At 40.5% G+C, this 24,610-nt stretch overlaps 1 protein-coding gene and 1 long non-coding RNA gene across 2 annotated transcripts in view; one reads left to right on the top strand and one right to left on the bottom strand.

Moving 5' to 3' along the window:
• The window catches only part of LOC122795875, a 50,295-nt gene extending 44,770 nt beyond the window's left edge, over positions 1-5,525 (top strand). Inside the window, exon 3 of the long non-coding RNA XR_006363876.1 lies at positions 3,647-5,525. This is a non-coding gene — a long non-coding RNA (uncharacterized LOC122795875). The remainder of the gene's footprint in view (positions 1-3,646) is intronic.
• LOC122795874 (G-protein coupled receptor 54-like) overlaps positions 1-24,610 on the bottom strand; it is an 818,582-nt gene that overhangs the window by 163,415 nt on the left and 630,557 nt on the right. The window contains exon 4 of the mRNA XM_044064291.1: positions 14,059-14,297. Within this exon, the coding sequence (XP_043920226.1) occupies positions 14,059-14,297 (239 nt within the window). The remainder of the gene's footprint in view (positions 1-14,058; positions 14,298-24,610) is intronic.

The following is a 24,610-nucleotide window of genomic DNA, read 5'->3' as shown; positions in this document are numbered from 1 at the left end:
GATCCCTTATAAGATCCTCCAAAGCTAGCTATGAAAACAAAATTGCCACTGCATCTAAGGACAACCACAAAGCATTCTATAGCTATGTCAAGAATCTCAGTGGCAACACCCAGATCTGCTCTGAGTTACAGCACAATGGCATGAAAATTACAGAACCAACTGATATTGCCAACATCCTGGCAGATAGGTTCAGTGCTAACTTTACCCCCCCTCTCACCCCCTAAAGGACCCATATCTATATAGGAAGAATGCAGAGTCCTTGTAATCACAACTACGCAGGTAAAAGCTGCACTCTCTAAAGCCAAAAACACAGCATCCGTGGGACCGGACATCCCAGGCTGCGTTTTAGATGAACTTTAGAATGAACTTGCTCCCCACCTAAGCACCATGTTCAATCACTGCCTCATGTCAGGCTTTGTGCCCACTGAATGGCACACAGCAACAGTTATCCCACTTCACAAAGGGGGAGCCACCACTGATCCCGGGAACTATCGCCTTATTAGCCTGACGAGCCTGGTCTGTAAGGCCATGGAGCATATCATCATGAAACTCATAAACAAACAATGATATTGGTAACCTTCAAACTCTGGATCCCACCTAGTTCAGGTTTGTGAAAGGCAGGTCATGCATCCTGAACCTGATTGACTTCGAGGCAGTCACCAAAGCTGTAGACGAGGGTAAGGTGGTTCACACAGCCTATCTTGACCTCACCAAGGCTTTCAACACCATCCCCCATTCTGGAATTATAGCTTAACTCACTAAACTAGGTATAAATCCCTATGTCACAAGATGGGTTGCCAACTGGCTCACTGACAGAACCCACACTGTAAAAGTTGCAGACTCCAAATAGGACTTCAAACCAGTGACAAGTGAAGTACCACAGGGTTCAGTCCTGGGACCTCTCCTGTTTGGTATCTACTTCTCTGAAGTACAGGCTAACACAGAAGGCCTTTGGCTAATGAAGTTCACAGATGACTGCAAACTAGGAGCCATAGTCGAGTCCCCAAATGATGTGGACATCCTACAGAAGGGACTCACTGAGACAGATGTCTGGTGTCAGAGCAATGGCCTCAAGCTCAATGCCAAAAAGTGCACTGCCATCCCCTTTGGTAAAAACTCTGTACCCATGAACTACCACATAGGCGGCAGTTTACTTAATGACGAATGTGTGATAAGAGACCTTGGGACCCAGGTGGACAGTAGTCTCTCCTTTGATAATCACTTCACCACAGTAGTCAGGAAATCCTTCTATGTGGCACACCTCATCACAAAAGGGTTCTCATTCAGGAATAAAGAGGTAATTGTTCCCCTCTATCCGACACTCATTAGACCCATTATAGAGTACAATGCCCCTTTTGGAATGTACCTCACAAGACATCTGCAGCAGCTGAAAAGACCACAGAAATACCTCACAAAGAGGATTACTGGCCTCAAACACTGACTGTCTCAAAAAACTCCAGCTTTACTCCATAGCATGTTGCCTACAAGGTGATCTCTGCTTAACATATAAAGCTATGTCAAACCCAGAGCTGTTGGACATGCTAGACCTAAAGAAATCCCAAGCTCTCTGAGCTACACGCTCTAGGGACCTAAACCTTGTCACCACAATAAACAGGACATGCTGGAGGGATAGATTCCTGTCCCAGAGACTTCCCATACTCTGGAACAAGCTACCCATCTATATCAAGCAAAGTTCCTCATTAGCACTCTTCAAGAAAAATCTTGATGAGTGGATGGGAAATAGGAAGTACATCCTGGGGAACACTTCTGTGGCTCAGCTTGACAGGGGCACATGAAAATAATTTTCTTGGGTGTCGTAAGCCAGGGAACCTTCTTTGTTAGGCTTACTTAGGCCCTTGAGCCGATAGCCTAGTACCTACCTACGAACCTATAAAAAGTATTTCAGATTAAGTATCAGGAATGCATGCTATTAATGTGTTAAACTTAAAACAATATGTTTATTTATTAGCTTGTATTTTGTCACAAGACATATTAAAACAGAAGCAAAAAACTATCAGACACCTGACTGAACCCCAGATCCAAAATCTCATATATTTCCTGTCTAAGAGTCTGCTTAACTTAATCACACTGTAAAGGGTTTATTTGATGGGCCACTGAAGTCCTTTGTCTACATGGTGCTTTATCAGATGGGTGCACACTGGCTTACCAGTAAACATGTCCCCAAACTCCCATAGTTTTACCTGAATCTCCTAACCTGTACAGGAAGCTGCTGTACATTTACCCCTTTTACCTCTTTTCTGTCTTCCTCCTTTCCCTTCTTCAAGTAAATTGTTTAATGCCATGCTCTACTTCACATCCCATGCCCAGCAGTTGGACATTCTGTAAATGCTTTGTTCTTTCTATATAATTTTGTCTAAATAAACATTACACTATATCATTTTATGACAATGCACAGGCATACCTCCCAACTGTACCAAATTACTCAGTTTTTACCGAGTTTTGGGGTCCAAAACATGGGGTGCCATGATTCCCGAGTGGCACCCCTTCATTTCCAATTTCCCAGCTGTTGTTTTGAAATCCCCCCCCCCGGTATTTTGAGCTGACGTTATCACATGTGCGATGATGTCAACACTGTGAAACGGCCTACCATACCAACCAGTCGGAATTGAGCTCAGCTAGCTCAAACAATAACATTGCGTGCATTTCTGGCACCAGCCACAAGGAGGAAATGGAATGGAACTTAGCTGCCACGAGGGAGAATTAAATAAGTAAGTTTCAGAGAGAGATGAGCTAGGAAATGCTGCTGCAAGAAATAAGCATTGTAATAGAGCTGGGTAAGCCAGAGACAAGCTGGGGAATGCTGCAAGTTGCAGAGACAAGCGGAAATGGAGCTGGGGAATGGTGCAAGCTGCTGAGATGAGCTGGAATGGAGCCGGGCCCGGGGAATGTTGCAAGCTGCTGAGGTGTGTGGGAATGGAGCCAGGTAAGCTAATGCTGTGTGTGTGTGTGTGTGTGTGTGTGTGTGTGTGTGTGTGTGTGTGTGTGTGTGTGTGTGTGTGTGTGTGTGTGTACTTTTTGTTTGTGCTACGAGGCTGAGAGCTATGACAGCACTGCATAATCCATGTGCTTCCAATGCTCAGCAGTTGGTCTGCCATAATTTAACATTTATGAAGTTACTGCTACAGATGATAAGTGCTCTCTTGCAGGATACAAATTCAAAACAGAACGAGCAGTTGCACTAAAAAATAATAATAGTGCAGTATGCAGCTTACAGGTTGGTTAGTATTGTTGCTTCATATGTTTGAGATAATACTGCAGTTTGGGAATATGCTACAGAGAAGTTAGTGTTGTTTTAATGTATTTGTGGTCTCTGGTTTGATTCTTTGCCCCATTTGCTGTGTTTGAAGACTACATGTTTAAATGTTTCCATGTTCCCACTGGGTGCTCTTTTCCTCAAAGGCATGGTGCTTAGATTAATAGCTTATTGTAAACTGTTTCTAAATCTTTATGAGTGCTGAATTGACATTCCAGTGTGTGTCTTGCTTAGTGTCTGTTGGGTAGATTCCAGGTTGCATGACTATTCCATTTGTGTAAGTGTTCACTGATGGTAGATGAATAGATTTTAGAGTACTATTCACTGGAGACTATAATGCATTGTATTAAGAGAATGATTATTGTTTTACAGGATACATGGACTCTGAAGGCTTTGTTTTAGCACAGCATCACTCTTGCTCTGAACAGCAGTGGAAGCATATCCTGTAATACATGATATTCAGTAAGGAGATGATGAGAACAAAAAAAAAATTAGTGAAGATGCCAGTGGAAAAAAGTAAAAATGCATTGTGTTTGAATTTGTGTAGATGTGTTTAAAGCTTTGTTGCCCTTGTCTTAGGATGAAATACAAATGCCAATATTTCCATTTGTATACAAGTTTCTCAGTAGTTCCTTTTTACTACATTGTTCCCAGAATGCATAAAAGAACTACTGGTCTGTAGTTACTGAGTTTAGTTTTGGAGCTCGCTGCATGCAACTGCACTATTGTAACCTTAATCCAGGCTTTAAGTATCCCAGCTGTGTCCTTGTAGAGAATGAACAACTTCACTCCTATGTAGATAAAACATCAGTTCTCAATAGCTCTCATACCCTTCCTGTCTCTGTTGTAACCACTCACTCATCCTCAGTTCACTGCTGCAGTCTCTAAAGTCTGTCTTACCTTGTAATAAAGCATTTGTTTCATGTACAGTCCCCCTGCTTTTCTTACTGGTTTCTTATATATGTTTTTCATTAATAAATTACTATATTAGAACAGTATTAATATTGCATCATGTCTTTAACATCTCGTGTGCAGTGAGAAATAAGTATTAAATGTGACCTCATCTATAGGAGATATAGTAATTTTATGAGTGAATGGGTGGTGAGGGGCTGAGGGCAAAATGGATGATAAACAGCAGTTACATGCTAGAAGTGAGCATCTGTGTGCATCCCATGATGGGCTGTCATTTCATCCACATTTCTTCTCTGCCTTATTCAGTTACTTGTTGGGATAAGTTCTGGCTCCCTCACAACGTAGAATAAGACAGAAGATATTGGAGAATGAATGAATATATAATATGTATTGTTCAGTAAGCAAAATTCAGTGTTGCTGAGATAATCAAACCAGACTTCATAGTGCTTCAGATTGCAAAGTTGCAATGCAGTCACAGAACTCTGGACAATTTTTAGTACTGAACGTCTGCTTTCTCAAAGTCTTTGAAGATGCCAATTAATGCTGGGTGATTTTTTTGCACTGATAATGTCATTTTTGCAGGGTTTTTTTTTTTGGGGGGGTTGTCTTTTTTCTAAAGAAGTAACATCCCCATATATTGCAGTCATATTTTTTTCTTTGCTTGTTGCAGGCCGCCCCAATGTAGAATACACTGCATTAGTTAGATGCTGCCTATGATGTCCGAGCCCCATTACATCACTGACACTGCACTGGATGCTTGGGGAGTGTGGTACTTCTTCTCTGGCATGTGTTAAAAACAGCCTTACAGATAATTGCTTTATTTTCTTTCCTTTTCTTTCTTTCTTTCTTTCTTTCACTTTCTTTCTTTCTCTTCCTTCCTTCCCCATCTTTCTGCTTATTTATGAAAACCATGCAACTATACACACTGCCCATGATGCACTGATCATACAATAGAAAATACTCTGCATTGGGTGAGGACTTTTTTTCTGCACATACATTGTAGATGTATTTAATGTAGTATAATATAAAGTTATGAAAAGCCAGAGATACTTTAGCATTTAGGGTCACTTTGTTTTTTTCTTTTCTGTCTTTACCTTGTGTTTGTCTTAGTTGCCTTTCTAGGCATGAAAACTGCATGAGTCACTGTCACAGTATTGGAGGAAAACCCTGGCTTCCCTCGATTTTTCTCTACATGAAATTTTTAACTTGGCATTTCTTGTAAGATGGTGTACTTTTTTTCACAAAGCTCTTAGAAGTGAGAACTGAATTATGTATTCCCCCATTATTGGTTTTGTGTGTGGAAGTAGACTTTTATGATGGAAATGTTCTGAATTACGCAGTTTTGTCATTATTGGTTCATGCATTTTGTTTCATTGCCTACTGGAAAAATGTTCAAACAATAAATTTAAAATGTGCTCTAAGTCTGACAAGTGTGCTGTATTATACAAGGAATATAATTTAATAAAGTCAAGAAAGTGTATCAAAAAACACATGTATGTTTCTTGTTTTGTGTGCAAGGGGCCTATGGTAATATTTATTCACCACTGGCCAGATGCATTTTTTTGGATGTGGTGTGGATTTCAATTCTGTTTCAAAGAATGTGAGTTTCAAGGGCAGAGAAGATTTAATGCTAAGTCTATTTTCATTGTGAGACATTATTGCTTTGTTTAGCATATGTCTATTAGTGTTTGTGCATTGTGCAATTTGTGGTATAAAATGTAAATATAAAATCCAAATAATCATTGTAGAAGTAAAGCAGTATGCTCATTAGTGTTTATGGTAAATGTGGCAAAATAGCCAGGTAATCGGACATTGCAATGGCTGCAGGGGGACTCTGGTGCCATATTTTGGTTGTCTGTTCTTCAATTTGCGTTTGAAAGCTGGTATCCCACAATTCCACTTGAGTGGGCAGGGTTACATTATTATGTATGTAAATTTTATGCTAATCAGTGTACAGATTTGTAGCTCTTTTTCGTGGGCCTTGTCCAGATTTGTGATGTTTCTAGGTTGAGAGGTATGTGTACAGGTACTCTTCTTGTCTAGGTGGATCAGTGCTCTTCCATGGTTAAACCTCTTAAGTAAATAAACAAATCAATAAAACTGCCTTTTTTAGTAAAGTGCTCTATAAATTCAGTACCTTTGAGAGGTGCTGCAGACTACGCTACTCTGAAGTAAGCTCATTTCAAACATGAAACCTGGTAAAATCTTTTGACACATCCCAGTCCCCGGCACTTGCTTCCCTTGCCCAATGTCCTTGGATGCCAGAAAGTACTGGACACATAAGACAATAGAGCTGTGGTTAATGGTTGTGAGAAGGCTGGGGACCCATAATGAGAATGCAAAACTTCTAACATAAATTATACTTTATTAGCCTCTCTTTCTTCATGGGCTTCTAATCATCTCCTATACTTGTTTCCTTATGTAATTAATTCTCAGATCTTGTTACAGTCAATGTGTTTCACAAGACTACATAAAACTATTAAACCTCCTCAGTATAGTGAACATTAATAGTAATAATCACAAGCCTCTTCTTAGAACAGCTTTCCGCAAATATCACCACACTTATAAATATTTTTACGTATTTAGTTACTTGTTAAATTGGATAAATGGACCATTATATATGCAGATCTTTTCCAGCAATATGCCAGGTCACAAGGGCAACAATATGAAATATGCAGGGATAATTTAGAAAAGTCACTAAGCATCATGTTTTGGCAATTAGGAATAAATTGGAATGCCTTAATGAAACCGCATGGCTGTAGGGAGAACATAAACAATTGTTTTCAGCTTTCTTTAATACACTTCCCCTCAAAACACATCCCCAATCTTGTCAAACAATTTTTTTGCATTAGGTTTCTGCTTGTCCAGCCTATTCTGTATGTGACTGAAGCCGCAATACCCCTGTAGTACATCTATGAGTCAAACTGTTTCTATTATTGTCTTTCCACTTTCAGCCAAGGGAATCATTTTTCACATTAGATTTCTCTGGGATTTTGTTCCTATCTGTGACTGCAGCAAGCCATTTTACTAACATATTGCTGAACTAATAATATACTATCACATTTCCTGGTGATCAGAAGTAACTTCACATCATAGAATCTATTTTTTATGCTTACTAGTGTTTGCTTTCATACTTTCTCAGGCTGACAATTCCACAGACATTTCTTGCAACCGTATTCATTAACAACTATTCATGAACTCCATTCCAAAAAGAATAGCAAAATAAAACATAGTACTTTTCTGTTAGCCCTCAAATTAAGCCTGCTCTTCTGAGGCAATTACTGGAACTGTACATAAAAACAGATGGCTAATCTGATCAGTTTTGGGTTGAAGATGCTGTTGAACATTTGGCAACAGCAACTGACAACTATGGGACTGCGAGCCTTATAAAAGACTTGAAGCTGTGGTTACTAATAATACCAGACTAGCCACCACTGCAGTTCATGACAGGAAATGTCTGCCACAAACAAGACTTGTAGCTAGTACAAGACTACCAGTAGGTAAATGTCTTGGACTTTGCTGTATTATCTCTCAGGCAAATCCCTGGGTCATGTAAGACATAAAGAGCCTGTTGCAGCCTAGTGAGAGGACCTCCTAGGGGAGGAGGTCCATGTTGGGCCAAATTGGTCCAACTGGCCTAAGGCTGACCTTGCTGATCTGTTATCTATTATTGATGTCTACCTGAGACTGACGTGTAGTGATACTGATTGCTGATGCCATGCATTTGATTTCCTGTGAGAATGAAAGTTACATTATGTCAGTAAAGATAATAGAAGAGCAGCACAATGAATATGTTTCACTTCATATTTATTCCTTTTGTTCACAAGTTCATAGGTAAGTCCTAGGCAGTTGGTCTACAGACCATTTCAAGTCTAGCCAGAAACACTGTCCAAAATGTCCATCTAGCCTCAAGGAGGATAAGGCAAGATAGACCAGGAGAGAATTTGAGGCTGCCCATCCAGTTATCTAGGTTTACCTTAAGGGCGAGAAGGGTGCTACTCTGTTTGACATGTACCGGAAGTTTGTTCCAGAGGTGAGGGATACAGTGGGATATGGATCTATCACACCAACATGTCTTATTTATCTGCTGCTGATGGTTTAGTTTCTTTAACTTAGTATTTGATGTTCCATTAGTTCTGTGAAGGAATAAGAGATCAAATAATGTTTGATATTTCATGGTATGAAAGGCAAGACATAGATCTCCATGGAGAAGTCTATAAAAGATGGAGTACAGAGAAAGGGCTTGCAGTCTCTCCTGATAAGTAAGACTTTTGAGGCCACTGATGTTTTTTTTTGTTATGAATCTCTGATGTCTCTCAAGTTGTGTGAGCTATTTAGATAAATACATGCCAAAAGGTGCTTTATATTCAATAATGGGTCTGATAAGTTTTGAATAAAGGGGAATTAAGACTTCTTTAGATTTAGTGGAAATGTCTTAAGAAATTAGATGGGCTAGATAAAAGGCTTTTGGAACTACTGTGGAGACATGACAGTCAAATGATAAGGAATTGTGAATAAGAGTACCCAGTTCCCTTACAACAGTCTGATTGGAGGGGTACATCTCCTATATGGTAAGTGATTTGTTTACCAAAATGAACAATGCTACATTTTTTTCACATTTAACTTGAGACTATTGTCTTTACACCAATTGTTAACATAGTCTAAACCAAGTTGGAGCATTTGTGAGTTAGTTGAAGAGTGAATAGCAACACACAATTTACAGTCAGCTGCAAACTTAGTTAATCATGGGTCAGAAGTGTTGGCCTGAAGGGCTGAGAAATATATGCCAAATAGGAGACGGCCTAAAACTTAGCCCTGTGGAACACAAGTGGTAACTGTTTTGCTTTCAGAAGTGGTATCTTCTACTCTAACCACATGAGTTCTGTCACATACCAGTTATCTAGCTATCACCCAATATAAGGATTTATATTGAGACTTACAAGTCTATCAATAATGCTTACAGGGAGAATAGTGTCAAGGCTTGGCCAGATCTAGATATGATGTATGCACTGCATAACCAGTATCCACTGCTTCGGTTACTTTTTCAAAGTAATTAATAAGGTTAAAGAGGCAGGACCTTCGTCTGATAAAGTCAAATTGATGAGGCTGCAGTGTTAACAGATTTTCAATGTCCAAATGAATGAAGTCTCAGATAATGAGTTCCATAGCTTTACATGAGGTCAGTGAGATTTATGGCTCTATAGTTTCCAGGGTCTGTGGTGTGGCCACCCTTGTGTAATGGCATTATGATATCTGTTTTCCAGGCTTCAGGAATGTAAGCAGTGGAGCAACTCAGATTAAAGAGTTGAAGTAGGGGTTCAGAAAGGCCATATTTGGCACTGATAATCAGGCAGCCTAGTATGTTGTCAGGGATTCTGAATGAAGAATTCTAAGTTTTTCAAAAGGCTAAGAGAACTTATTCCATAGTAACCAAAGGGGGTGGTTGGGATTGTGGAACCTGTATGATGGCTATAATTGTGGGTGGTGTAAAATGTGAACTAAATTTTTAGCTAGGATATTAGCTATTTCCTTTGGGTCAGAGAATGTAGTACTATTGTGGACTAGCTCTGAATACTGTTGTGTGTCACTGCTTAACTTCCTAACATAGTTAAATAAAGATCTGTAGTTATTCTTGGTTTTAGTGGCTATTTTTAGTTCATTCCCAGCTTTGAGCTTCCTATTGGTTCCTTTAAGCTCTTGTTAGTTTGCTTGAGTGTGCTGTTAAGGTATGTAGAATGAGACCTCTTATAAGGATTAAGCAATTTCTTTCCCTTGTTATTCAATATATTTACATGGGTTTTCTACCAGAGGGGTTTGTTTTTAAACTTATCAGTATATTTGTTGTAGACAGGGACTACCTTATGAATACAGCTATTAAAGTGGGAGTAGAAGTCAGAGTCATAGGTAGCAGCTTTAGCAATAAGATGCTTCCGAGGAGGATTACAGCAGAATTAATTTAAGTCATCAAGTAATTAAAGAAGGTTTGCTTTTGAGATGTCCCTAAACATGGAGCTATTTACAGGGAAGTACCACCAGTTTTACAGGAAAATGTCCCTAAATTACAATCTGATTTAACAAGACAAGATGATACGTATGGAGCTGTGTAAGAACTGACCATATCTGTGAGGACTAGATCCAGGATAGTGAGGACCCTAGTAAGATGGTTAACTGTTTGTGAAAGAGAGTTAGCATTTATAATGTCAATAAAATACTAGGCATACTGACCATTGGCAGTGTAGGTCAGCCAGATTACTGGTGGGTAGCTGAATTCCCTCAACAAAAAGGTCTTGGGTTTAATGGGTATTTCAGCTAATGTGCTATGATAGTTGTTGTGCTCAGAAGGGGACTTAGAGGGTGTTCTGTAGCTAGCTATGAAGTGGTAATTAGTCTTGTCTAGGGTGATTTAGACTTCTAGAAACTCTCATGTGGTGTTCCTAATGAATCTGTTGTGAGGTGATGATATCCTTGACAAATAGTGATACTCCCCCAAAAAGGCCATTGGGTTTGGACATGTGATAGCCATTATACTCAGGAATAAAGAGAATGCTTTCACTGCTCTGAAGCCACATTCTGCAACTATACATATAGGAATATGTTGAAGTTGTAGGAAAGGCTCAAGTTCAGGTCTTTGTTATGACTCTTGACATTGAGTTGCGCCACATTCATGTGCTCCAAATTAGAATTTACTGGGTTGGAATGTTCGCCAGATGGACTCTGCCTAAAAAAGACACTATAGGAACAATACAGGCTTTAGCCAGAATGCGAAAGCCTTGATAAAAGATGTGAAGGCAATCCCTGGCAAAGCAGGTTTCCCCCTAGTATGATACCAACTGCATAGCCAATTACTAAAGTCAATTATCTTGCCTTTGAATCTGGGCATCATTCTGGGTGATGGCAAAATACCTCTCAATACCAGAGTAGTTCCTGCCTCAGACACATGCATAGCAAGCTCAGTCATATCCTTCTGCATGTCCCTCTGGGTAGAGTATCTAAGGTTGTTCACCCCTACATGGACCACTATCAGGTCATAATCATATTTGCCAGGATGTAAGGGTCTAAGAGCCCTCATTACATCTCAGACAGCTGTCACCCTATTCTTATCCAGCCTGATGAACATGGTATCCATATGCTTTACAACAGAGTTACCTATTACTAAAACAGTATTATGGCCTGATGCCGTCTTAGTGGGCCATGAGGGCTTTGGGACTGCACCCTTGTAACTCTTACAGATATGTGTCTTAGGTATGGGTGCAAAAGGTGAAGGTGGATGCATTGTGTATACCAATATCTGAGATTTACTAATGTTTAGCCTGGGAGGCTTAAGCTGTGTTCACTTAACAACCTCGACATAAGTTGGTTTAGTGGAAGTGCTCTGTGCTCTATGTGTATATGTGTTGTGCTTACCAAATGTGTTCTGAGATGAGAAGATAGCTTCCAAGTTACGTAAATACATAACACCTCACACATACTGAATCACTGCAAGGTAGTGATAAAGAGTTTTTGGTAAGCATAAGGCAGTTACTACACTGTCTCATAATACCTAATGCTATCAGACTGGCCACATAAAGGGAAACAGCTGACTAAGATTCCATGCTGTCCAGTACAGATGAAGGGGTTTAAGACAGGTTAAGAAAAGGATAACTGACTGGACTAGAAAAAAGTGATAAACTAGGATATGGCTAAAGGATAAAAGAATGAGCCTTGAGTACTGCTAATGTGTGTTGACTGATAAGACACTACAATACTGACTCATAGACACGATTGCTATAAGAAATAGCATTATTATAAAATTATATTTAATAAAAACAAATAAAGCACTTTTGAAAACAGGCAGACTTTGACGTTACCCCCTCCCTTTTGAAAATTTTATGCTACTGAAGGAATATAATTTCTTTAGGTTTAGGATGCCTAGGTGAGGTAGGTACGTCTCGGTGAAGACGCTGCAGTTCAGTGAACTCAATTACCTTGTTAAAATGTTGTTTGAAATAAAGTTTAATTTGAAATATAGTATCTAGACACATATATGAAAACTGTCTGAGGAAGTCAGTGTTAAGAGGTACAAGCCTTAAAATTAAAAGGTGAATCAGCTAGAAGTGAACTGAGACCTGATGGTACAAATTGGTTCACTGAGGGGCCTGTGACTTGAGGTCCATACAAATGAAGGACACAAGGAAATGGGCTAATAGAGTAGGTGGCAGAGGCAGAAAATGTTGGTGGAAATTTACAAAGCAATTATTAAGGATGTGGAATAGACATATTACAATGCTTAGTTTATTCAGAAGAGATGTAATGAAAGGGAATGGAGTTCATTTATGAGAGCATTGGGGAGTGAAGATGGTTATGAGAGACAGAATCTTTGCCCTCTATTTGTTGATGACTTGCCAGTGGCATTCTGATATCCCAGACTGAGAGCTAGGAATTAGCATGAAGTCCTGTGGTAATATTAAAATGTATATTTTATTATAAATGGGGAGCCTGTAAATCAGTCACTTGGTTTATGCCAGTAATTGGGAAGATCTTTTTTTATATGCTGTTTTTGCTCCCTTGACAGGGTCCTGTGTATCCCACCACAGGAACCACATGCTATTCTACTTGAATGGAGTAAGAGGCAGTGACAGTGCAGCTATCTTCCAGGTCATCAAGAGGGGTTTCACTTTTCATGGCCTAATCTTGCCTCCTGCTGCAGACTTGTGCTTGCTGAAACATGGGCATTCTTCACTTATATATGCATGCTTCCACACATGTGTAATAAAGGCTACTGTAAAACTGGAGCCTGGCAGAGCTAAACACAAATCTTGGGTCCATGCTGGACATCCGTCCTCCAATATTTATCAGTATTGCAGTGGACTGGACCATCTTCCTTGGGTCTGTATTATGTGACTGAACAGTCAAATGTTCGAACATGTAATAATCGACCCCCAAATATCGAACCGTCAGAATGTCGAACGGTTCAATGGAGATCTCCGTACAGTGTGGACATGGAAGTTTTCCATTGTTTGCACTGTAGTGCGATCTCGGAGTTGGTATATTTAAGTAGCGGGGATGGGGGGTGCAGGGGGACTTGCCCCCCTACGTAGAGCATTTTAATGGTTTGTTTGGGTGTTTTTTTTTTTTTTGCTGATCGACATTATGACGTTTCGATATTTAGCGGTCGATTATTACTTTTTTGAACATTTGACTGTTCGATCAAGTAATATAGACCCTCTTCCTTCCCTAGGATGAGTGAGCTACTGTCCTCCAGTTTTTCCCGCTCTCACTTCTGCCAGTTCCATCAGCACCCTTGTTACTAATCAGTCTCGAGTTGCCAGAGTCTCAGTCAGGGCAACATGTCTCTGTAGCACAGAACTGCCTGCAACTGTAAACTCTTTAAGTAAAGCCTGGGTAAATGTATTGCCAGTAAGTAAGATCTTTGAATAATCCTGAGCAGCTGTAGTGCAGAGGTTTAGGAATCATAAATGAGTGATGGGTAAATAATCAGTGCATTTCCTTTCTGATCATTAATCTGTGTGAGTAATAATTGCACCAGGAGGTCTTACTGTTAAAAAAAGAACTTTGTTGCAGCTTTATGAGTTAGTGCCATTTGTTTTGCATTATTAGGAAAGATACTGTGCAGAATAAAAAATGTGAGTAACATGCCTACCTAATGGTGGCTTTGGCTGAGCAACTTAAAGCAAAATTTAGGTAATGCCGGGATCAGAATTTTAAAATCTGTCTTAAAAACATGCATTTCATGTCCAAAAATAGCTGTTTTTTTCTTGTACTTAATGATTTTACTCATTGAGAAGTGACATGAACAGGAAACAGCATTCCTGAACTTTCTTTACATGTTGCAATTTTTAATGTTTTAAAAATGAGTATAGACATGCACTTACCTGGTAATTGTTATCTATAGGCTCGACAACAGGTCTACTCATTCGTTTGAGCATGAAGGCATAGCAAACACAAATAGTGATAAGCGGCAGGAGGTACACAGCCAGAAATGTATAAAGAATGAAGGCCTTCTGGTGATACACTGAAGGGAATGACTCGATGCAGTATGTCTGTGGTCCATACCAATTTCCTGTATCCAGCTTTTGATAAACTACAACAGGGACAGATAAAACAAAAGAGCCTGCAAGGAAAAATTCAACTTAGTTTTAATTATGTTTCAAATAATATCTTGATTCATATTTTTCTCTAATTGCAATGCACATATGAAATCATATTACAGGAGTTACAGACATAACTTTTATAGACAATAAATGGTTTACAAGAAATGATAGTCTTTGTGTTTCAATATTATTTACTGTATATTTGCATATATATGCCAAAGTATAAACATTTGCTATGGTTACTAACTAAAATGAGAATGATTTCAGAAAGACTTCATTTTCATGTGAAATGAGTTGGCTAGCAATTAAGTTAATAATAAGTAATAATATAATAATAAAATAATAATATTAATATAATAAGATAATAAAAGTAATAAGTGCAGTTCTCATCCTGTCTCCTTCAGTTAATCTCAGAAAAGGTGTCCTACAAGGCTCTGTCCTTGACCCCCTTTTTCAGTAAACTTCCTCTTGACCTCTCTTGCTTTCCTCTACTACTTTATGCAGATGACATGGTGCTATTCTGGTCAAATCAGTCTTCATAGCACTGGAAAAAGACCTTCAGCCTGATTTCCTCTCTCTTACACAATGGATTAAGACCATAAACCTACTTCTTAACACATACAAAAAAAATCTTGACTTTTGGTGCCAAATAGAAGGTCCACAAAACTCATTCAGCTACAAATATTTGATCATAGCAGCAGTGCCTTAGAAAACACTAGAATTTTCAAATATCTGGGTCTAAATACATGGGTCAATGGCTAGACCAATCTCTTAGCTTAACTCTCCATCTCAAACCCACAAAGGTAACTCACTGTTATTCTGGGCCAGCAGACTATCTCCATGTCTATTCAATGCATCTATATCAGCTATGAGTAAAGGCATCCTTCCTTTTTCAACTGGAATATATCCATTTTTGGTAATACATTCATCAAAGACAAATGCCACTCAAAGGCAATCAATCTCCAATAAAATCTGCAGGTTTATCACTCTCTCCCTTAAGCATGAACACTACTGCAAAACACTAGGAAAAGCAAAATGGCTCCTTACATTCATCAAAGACAAATGCCACTCAAAGGCAATCAATCTCCAATAAAATCTGCAGGTTTATCACTCTCTCCCTTAAGCATGAACACTACTGCAAAACACTAGGAAAAGCAAAATGGCTCCTAGACAAGCAAAACGCTTGCTTCTTGTTAGGCTCCCAACTATTTAAATTTATATTTAAAAAAACATTCTCCCCTTAACTTAACTAATATGACAGTTCCCATCCTACAATCTCAGGAATCATGATAATTCTGCTCCCTTATTACCAACTCCAAAAAACAAGCTTCACTGCATACATCACTGCTTCTATATCCTCAGCTCTCAACTCTGGGAATATATTCTCTCGTATCTCAAAGAAAACCCGCCTTGCCCAGTATTCCATATACAACTAAAATGTGTCTTATGCAGCTTGCTAGATGCCATTGTTATGCCCCTAGCCATATTACCTAAGGTCACTATGTTCTTTTTTTTTTTTACAAACACCTTTATTGAATTATCACTTGTGACAGGCAAATTTACATTCATATAAAAGTAATCACACTATAAATAACATAACAAACATAGTACATCACATATATTGCTACATATCATATAACCTAAGCAACGTTACATGCACTATTCAATTCCTGTATTTTTTTAAACAAGAAACATCTTTATTAAATCAACACTTACTACATAGGCAATCATGCATTTATACAAATAAAAACAAACCACACAGACACAATCCAAGTTGCAAGCATTTTACATCACAAACCATACTGACACACTCCCAGTTGCATACATTATACACAACTTATAATCTGCCATGGGCAGGATTTAGGAAGCCTCCGTGTAAGAGTTATAACTCTTACACGGAGGCTGCAGTTAAACGGTGAGATGTCAGCATGTCATGCATATGCATGAGGTGCATGAGGCATGCTGAATCACACTGTAACTCTTACACGGTCCATGTAAGAGAGTAGGGGGCGTGTCTGTAGACACGCCCCCAGAAGTCTAGAATGGCTGAAAGTAAACAGCCACGAGGGAAGCCATGGAAATGTGAATAACCACACTACACAACACATGCCAATGCCACATGCAAGTGAACAGATGTTGTAAAATGAAAATAAAAACTGTTTTATTGTTTTTAAACCCCGTAAATGTGTGCTACTATGTGCGCTCGTGTGAGCGGGTGTGCTACTAGTGCAACTGCAGTTAGCAATAAGTGGAAAAGGATATAAGAACTAAATATGCAAAGTAAGCCAAGAAGTAATAGCATAGCGGTAGAGTTGTCAGCTTGAGAGCAGGCAGGCAAGGTTTGAGCCCACACAACAACCTTTTTTTTTTGTAAATAAGCACTAAAAAGGCCCCTGACAGTATTGTACAAATGTAAAAGTATTCCCTTTTGTAAAATGGAATGAAATGGAGCATATGTTTTCAAGTAATACAATAATAAAAATATTTAGAAATGTACTGATAGCTAAGCTGCAGTGAGACAGAGTGCCCGTAGCTAAGTAGTGTTTCACAAACTGCAAACTGCTTGCCCATAGCTAAGGACTGGTTTAACAGCCTCAAACTGTGTGCAACTAGCTGTGCTTAGTTTAACATGTGTGTTACTAGCCAATTAAGGTGTAACCCAGCGCACACCGTTTGCGCGACGCACCCACAAGCTAAACGGTGGTGCGCATGCGTGAGCTCCGCAAACGAGCGCAGACCTGGTTTTAAAGTGTTTAAAAGTGCTTTTGGCATGATTGATTGACAGGTCCTGAAGTCATTTCTAGACAGTCATAAAATTTAAAATTCAGTGGTCAGATTCAAACCCAGGATACCATGCACTAGAGTCAAGGTACTAAACCACTAAGCCATGACAGCAGTACTTAGAAATGCAGAAATAGCATATAAATAGGATGTAAGCCAAAATGGATCATGATAAAGCAGTTTCTGTGAAGTAGATACAATTCTAAACCGGCCAATCATAGAAATGTGCGGGAAAATCGGCATATATAAGCCCCATAGGTGGGAATACACAGCATAAACGATTGTAGAATAGACCTGCAGGCAGAATGAGTGGATTAGGGGAGGGATGTTGCTTTCGAGCACAGCGGTGGGGCATTGAGGAGTCCAGATACATGGTCTGGCTCCTAGTTCACCATCATGAGGCCCAACTCATGCAGGGCCAGGTCTCATGGGGTGTGTACAGGGTGGAGGCATGGGACCAGTTGGCTCATGATCTGACCAGTGCTACTGGCATTCCACGCACTGGTGAGCAGGTCCGTCACCACCATGCGGACCTGAAGCGACGTAAGCAAGACCAGTTGACCCAATGGATCCAGGAGGCCCGGGATATGCCCAACGCCCCACTACTGAGTAAGTTACATTTTACTTATGTATGTAAGGAATTCAACTAGCTGATACCAAGGAGATGTGTATTCCAATATTACTTGTTTTGTATTACAGCTGCAGGTGTCCGCTCTGCGAATCGAATGGCACATGAGTGGAGGCTGGTGCGGCTGCGCCACCATGCAGGTTAGTAACCCCACCTAGTACTTGTAAATAAATATTATAGTGTAGCACGTAGCAGAACACTGCAGTGTATTGATTAAAAGTAATAGAATGTGCAAGCAGCAAGTAAAAGTCTGCAGGTATGGCTGCAACAAGTTCATCAGTATGCAAGTGAAACTGGGAATATAAGTGATAGAAATAAATAGCGCTGTAATACAGATGTCCCAACATCAATTAAATGTAGTATAACCTGCAGTAGTCTCAAGAGTACAGCTTCAGAAGCTGAGGTAATCACAGGTGAGATATATCCCCTGTTGAAATGCTGAATCATGACAGAAGTGAGGCTGCTGGAAAGTGTTGAAATCCCCACAGGTCTAATATGTGAGCAAAGCCTAGAAGTACCAACCTGAACTGTGAAATTGCAGGATGTGTGAGAGTGACAGAAAGGGTCATGTATCAATGAATAACGTAGTAATAGCACCTGAATATATAAGCTTCAGTGTGGTTCTACAGAAATAAATGCATGTGGGAATTAAAACTTAACATCCCAAACTGATTTCAGTGTGTCTGACTCTTGAATGTTCAGGCCAAACTCTGTATATGGTGATCACAGTCAGCAATTTGCAGATAGAATGAATGATTGTCTGACATACTAAACATCCATAGCTGTCCCCTGCCCTGTCATCAAAGTGTAGCAGGATGATGTATCTGATCAAATTCAAAATAACTAGGATAGTGATGTATCTGTAACAGGTCTAGCATGACAGTCAAGTAAGAATCAGTGGGAAAGAATCACCCACAAGTTAATTGTGTTTCTATTACAAATGTATATCAATGTATAATTTATGAATGTGTCATCATTTTCTTTCTCCACCCCACCCTATAATTGCAAATTAAAAAAACCACTAAATATTGGTATGTGAACATTTCATTAACCATGGACATTTGTCCTGTTTCAAAAATATATGCATGTCTGTTGTTGCATGTGCCCTGGTCATACCTGCAAACCGGCAAACCTGATGGCCTGTTGCCATTAATCAACCCTGCATGTTGTTCAATTGTGTATTTCTGTTCAAATAATGCATGTGATATTGATATGCCCGTTGTTCAATGGTGTTAATATTTGGGTGTTTGTTTAATGGGAATACCAATGCATGCTGTTACAACTAATTTGAATGGAATAATATGCCACTAACCCAAACTAACATAACATACACACAAACCTAGAACGCTTGGGAAGGCAGGTCCCAGCAGACTCACCTCTCCCACCTCAGCTGGCGAGTGCACCTGGCACTAGTGCCCAGGCTGGACCTTCCTCCGGTGGCCCTGTGCCACCTTCGGGTGGAAGCGCTGCAGGGGATGGGGCCCGTCCCCCCTCTGCAAGTGTGGCCGGAGGAGCACGTCCACTTACCCTCCAAGGTGTCCGGTCTGTGGTGCAAAGGGAGATCCAAGACTCTGTCCTTGGGCCCCTATGCCAGCTTGAGGCCCGGGTGGCATAGCTTACGGGCTTGACCATTGTCCCACCCGCACAGCCCCCAGCACAGCCCCATCCTGGGCTGTGAAGGAACAGTGGCAACTGCCTATGCGTGGGGATATCAGTTCCACTGTTGCCATCTGTGGGCTCATGTGCCATGGATATCCCAACCTCCGTCCCCGTCAATTGTGTAACCCCCCCACATGTGTCATACACCGCCCCTGTATGCGTCTTGTCTGTCTTGTCTGTTAACCTACCCAACCTACCTCCCCAGCTATACCGACTACCTCACCTGACATACCACTCTCACCTGATAAAAACAAAAAGGGCTCTCTGTACCCACAAAAATTACGCCCCATACATAGCTGTCCATGTTGCACACATGTCCGCTGGACATCGAAACTGTTAATTACAATTGGCTGTACAACAGGTATTAATGTTGTCCTGACACCTCTCTCAGGGGTGGAAGGTTCCAAATGTCATACCAAATTGCATACAAATGCACAGCTGTTGCTGAGAAAGACATGGGCAGCTATGGGTCTCACCTACATCCTTCCTGCAAATACCAAGCTTGTTTCCCTACTGTCTTACCCTCTTTGTGACCCCTTTTTCACCACTTTCCTGTCACCCCTTTTTCTTTTCTTTCAAAGAAAATAGTGCGGGTGTGCGCTTGTGTGCGTGGAGCTCACCGCCAGTGCGCATGCGTGAGCTCCGCGCAAACGAGCGCAGACCTGGTTTTAAATGCTTAAAAGTGCCTTTGGCACTTTTGATTGACAGGTCCTGTACTCATTTCGAAAGAAAAATAAATTCCCACTGTCAGTCTCAAACCCAGGACCCTGGTAACACTAGTCTGTATGACCTACCACTAAGCCATGACTCTCATACAAGATCATAGTGCTAAAATAAATATAACATGTAATAGTAGGAATCAATAGAAAGGTAATATATGATGTGTACTACCCAAAGCATGTCAGGTAGATTTTAATGCCTGAATTACTGGATCCCCACACTAGTTTAGTGTTCACGGAAACAGCCATGCTAATTGTTAGCTTGTACATAATAATGTGAGGTAATGTTCATATATGAAAGTATGTATATGTACACATACATATATATATATATATATATATATATATATATATATATATATATATATATATATATATATATTAATACATATGAAATATAGTGGTAGGTGTCAGTATCCATACACACTAACTACAGGAAACAGTGAAGATAAATGCAGCAACCAGAATCTGCAACACAGCCTGACTCCTGTGAGACCTACTAACCCCTTTAACTGCTTAAAGGTGCCCCCTGCACTCTGATTGATAGGCCCTATACTCAGTTTGAAAGCTAAATATAAGCATACTAGTAGGCCCTACCACAAGACCATTGTAACACTAGTCTGTATGACCTACCAGTAAGCCATGACTCTCATACAGGAATATAGTGCTAAATAAGTGGAACATGTAATAGTAGGAATGAAGATAAAGGCAATATAGTATGTGTACTACCCAGAGCATGTCAGGCAGACTTTTACTGTCCGAATTACTGGATTCCCATACTAGTGTAGTGTTAACAGAAACAGCCCTGCAAATTGTTAGCTTGTACCCAATATTGTCAGCTAATGTACATATATGAAAGTATGTATATGTACACATATGTATATATAGCAATACATATGAAATATAGTCGTAGGTGTCAGTATGCATACACACTCACTACAGGGAACAGGTGAGAGAAATGCAGCAACCTGAATTCACAACACAGCATGAAGCATGAGAGATGGACTAACCTTCACACTCACAGAACATTGTCAACAGCATACCAGCATGGTCCACGCCCTTACAATCTGAAACGCCTATCTCACATACCCTTTTATAGCACTGTCCTGAAATCACAGTGAGACATGCAATCAGTACACAACTGGCTGTATGCAATTAGCCAATGCTGCCTTACAATTGGTGCAGAGGCCATCACATGGACCTATGCAGATACCTACAAAAGCATCCAATACCCACACTCCACACATGCAATACAGTCATTGCACAAAACCTACTGAGAAAGAGAGAGAGAGACAGAGAGAGAAATAACAAAAAACTATACAGACAGCCAGCAGCAAAACCAGCAGCAGCAGCAGCAAACAGCAAGCAGCAAGCAGCACCACTGACACAGCAACAGCTGCCACAAACACAGGTAATGCAAAGTAGCAGGTTAATACTGTGTTTACTGTGACACCTCCAAATGTATCATAGTTCACTATCTATAGGTATGTCCATGAGATAGGTTGTGTGTACATAGTCCTGAAATATATACATATGTAATATTGCTGTACATGTTGCCCATACTTAAAACTTCCATAGCTTAGAACACAAAGCCAGTTGTGCATATGATGCAGTAGTTACCAGGGTCAGTAGAGGTTACCCCTCATTGGTGTGGGACCACTGTGTATGTATGGCACTGTTCAGGTACATATCCTGTAGTAAGGCCAGGCGACCTCATTAGGTCAAAGGTGTAATGTGCATCAGGTACTGTGGTACCCTGATTGCCACATCAAACATGTTTCCCATACGGAAATGCACACACAGACACATCCCACATCCACACACTTGCCACATTCAGGCTTCAAAACACTATCTAGGTATATTCTGGTACATGTGTGTGTTACAGTAGCATGTAACACTATACTGAGTACTGGCAGTTGTCTGTTGTCATGTTGTTTGTATAGAGTAAAAGGATTGTTCGTTTATCCTACTTCGTTTTGTGGACATTACTTGAAGAAGTGTTACCTTACATGTTTTATTGGTACCACCACCTTCTCTTTTGTAGTTTTGTTTGTATAGGGTGCTGTCAACATCACTGCTTGTTAAGGGAAATGTGCACCCTGCAGTGCATAGCCCCATTTGGCAAAAGCCACATCCCACCCCCACCATTGTGCACACACACTAACCCTACCCACAGTAAAACACATACTTTCCATTTGCAAGATTCAAACCCCTACCTAACTGTGTTATGACAGTAGAGGCAGACACATTAGCAGAGTGTGCTATTTGCATTAGTGAGAGAAGTTCTTTCTAATGCTGTACTTGGAGGGTGCTGACATCATCTGTGTGTAGGAGGAGGGATGTGCACCCTGTAGTGTGTTCTCCCAGTTGGCAAAAGGCACTTATCCGTCCCAGCATTATGCACACACACAAACCCCACTCATACATTCCCTTTGCAGGATTCAAACTCCTACCTAACTATGTTATGACACCAGAGAAAAACACATTAGCAGAGCGCGCTATACAAATTCCTGGAGGACTTTAATTCAGGTAATATAGTTATAGAGTCCTGACATCATCAGTGTTTCAAAAGGGGAATCTGCATCCTGTAGTGTATTGTCACAGTTGCTAATAGGGGCATTTCCCACACACACATCGATGTGTTCGAGGTTTGCATATGTGGGGGATCCAGTACTCCAGTGTGATTAGTATATGGTTCGATTGCAACAATGAGGGATATACTTCCAGTGGTGAGCATTTTGTACTCATGTTTGTGATGATTAGGTCTAGTATATCTGCCCCTCTTGTGGGAAGGTTGATTACCTGTTCCATAGCTAAAGAGTGTCTGATCTATGGGAACCCTAGAGCTTGGGTATTGTGGCTTGTGTAATGTTCACAGTCTATGTTTGGGTAGCTGACGTCACCCAGTATGATGGTGTTTGCAGAGAAATCTATACTCTCCTGTGTGAGCATGAAGGCTGTGTGGGAGTCCTGGGTTTGAGAGGGTGCTGTAAGAGCTCCTCTGTGTCTCTTTCCATGTGGTCCAGGGAGGTACATCTCAGGTTGTTTGCACCAGCATGGACAATGACTGCCTCATACACAACAACCTTTTTTTTTTGTAAATAAGCACTAAAAAGGCCCCTGACAGTATTGTACAAATGTAAAAGTATTCCCTTTTGTAAAATGGAATGAAATGGAGCATATGTTTTCAAGTAATACAATAATAAAAATATTTAGAAATGTACTGATAGCTAAGCTGCAGTGAGACAGAGTGCCCGTAGCTAAGTAGTGTTTCACAAACTGCAAACTGCTTGCCCATAGCTAAGGACTGGTTTAACAGCCTCAAACTGTGTGCAACTAGCTGTGCTTAGTTTAACATGTGTGTTACTAGCCAATTAAGGTGTAACCCAGCGCACACCGTTTGCGCGACGCACCCACAAGCTAAACGGTGGTGCGCATGCGTGAGCTCCGCGCAAACGAGCGCAGACCTGGTTTTAAAGTGTTTAAAAGTGCTTTTGGCATGATTGATTGACAGGTCCTGAAGTCATTTCTAGACAGTCATAAAATTTAAAATTCAGTGGTCAGATTCAAACCCAGGATACCATGCACTAGAGTCAAGGTACTAAACCACTAAGCCATGACAGCAGTACTTAGAAATGCAGAAATAGCATATAAATAGGATGTAAGCCAAAATGGATCATGACAAAGCAGTTTCTGTGAAGTAGATACAATTCTAAACCGGCCAATCATAGAAATGTGCGGGAAAATCGGCATATATAAGCCCCATAGGTGGGAATACACAGCATAAACGATTGTAGAATAGACCTGCAGGCAGAATGAGTGGATTAGGGAGGATGTTGCTTTCGAGCACAGCGGTGGGGCATTGAGGAGTCCAGATACATGGTCTGGCTCCTAGTTCACCATCATGAGGCCCAACTCATGCAGGGCCAGGTCTCATGGGGTGCGTACAGGGTGGAGGCATGGGACCAGTTGGCTCATGATCTGACCAGTGCTACTGGCATTCCACGCACTGGTGAGCAGGTCCGTCACCACCATGCGGACCTGAAGCGACGTAAGCAAGACCAGTTGACCCAATGGATCCAGGAGGCCGGGATATGCCCAACCCCACTACTGAGTAAGTTACATTTTACTTATGTATGTAAGGAATTCAACTAGCTGATACCAAGGAGATGTGTATTCCAATATTACTTGTTTTGTATTACAGCTGCAGGTGTCCGCTCTGAATCGAATGGCACATGAGTGGAGGCTGGTGCTGCTCCACCATGCAGGTTAGTAACCCCACCTAGTACTTGTAAATAAATATTATAGTGTAGCACGTAGCAGAACACTGCAGTGTATTGATTAAAAGTAATAGAATGTGCAAGCAGCAAGTAAAAGTCTGCAGGTATGGCTGCAACAAGTTCATCAGTATGCAAGTGAAACTGGGAATATAAGTGATAGAAATAAATAGCGCTGTAATACAGATGTCCCAACATCAATTAAATGTAGTATAACCTGCAGTAGTCTCAAGAGTACAGCTTCAGAAGCTGAGGTAATCACAGGTGAG

Source organism: Protopterus annectens, chromosome 2.part2 (genome assembly GCF_019279795.1).
Source record: "Protopterus annectens isolate FY-2018-M chromosome 2.part2, PAN1.0, whole genome shotgun sequence".
NCBI classification, from domain to species: Eukaryota; Metazoa; Chordata; order Ceratodontiformes; family Protopteridae; genus Protopterus; species Protopterus annectens.
Note: the sequence above shows the minus strand (reverse complement) of the source record. Positions and strands in the feature narration are given on the sequence as shown.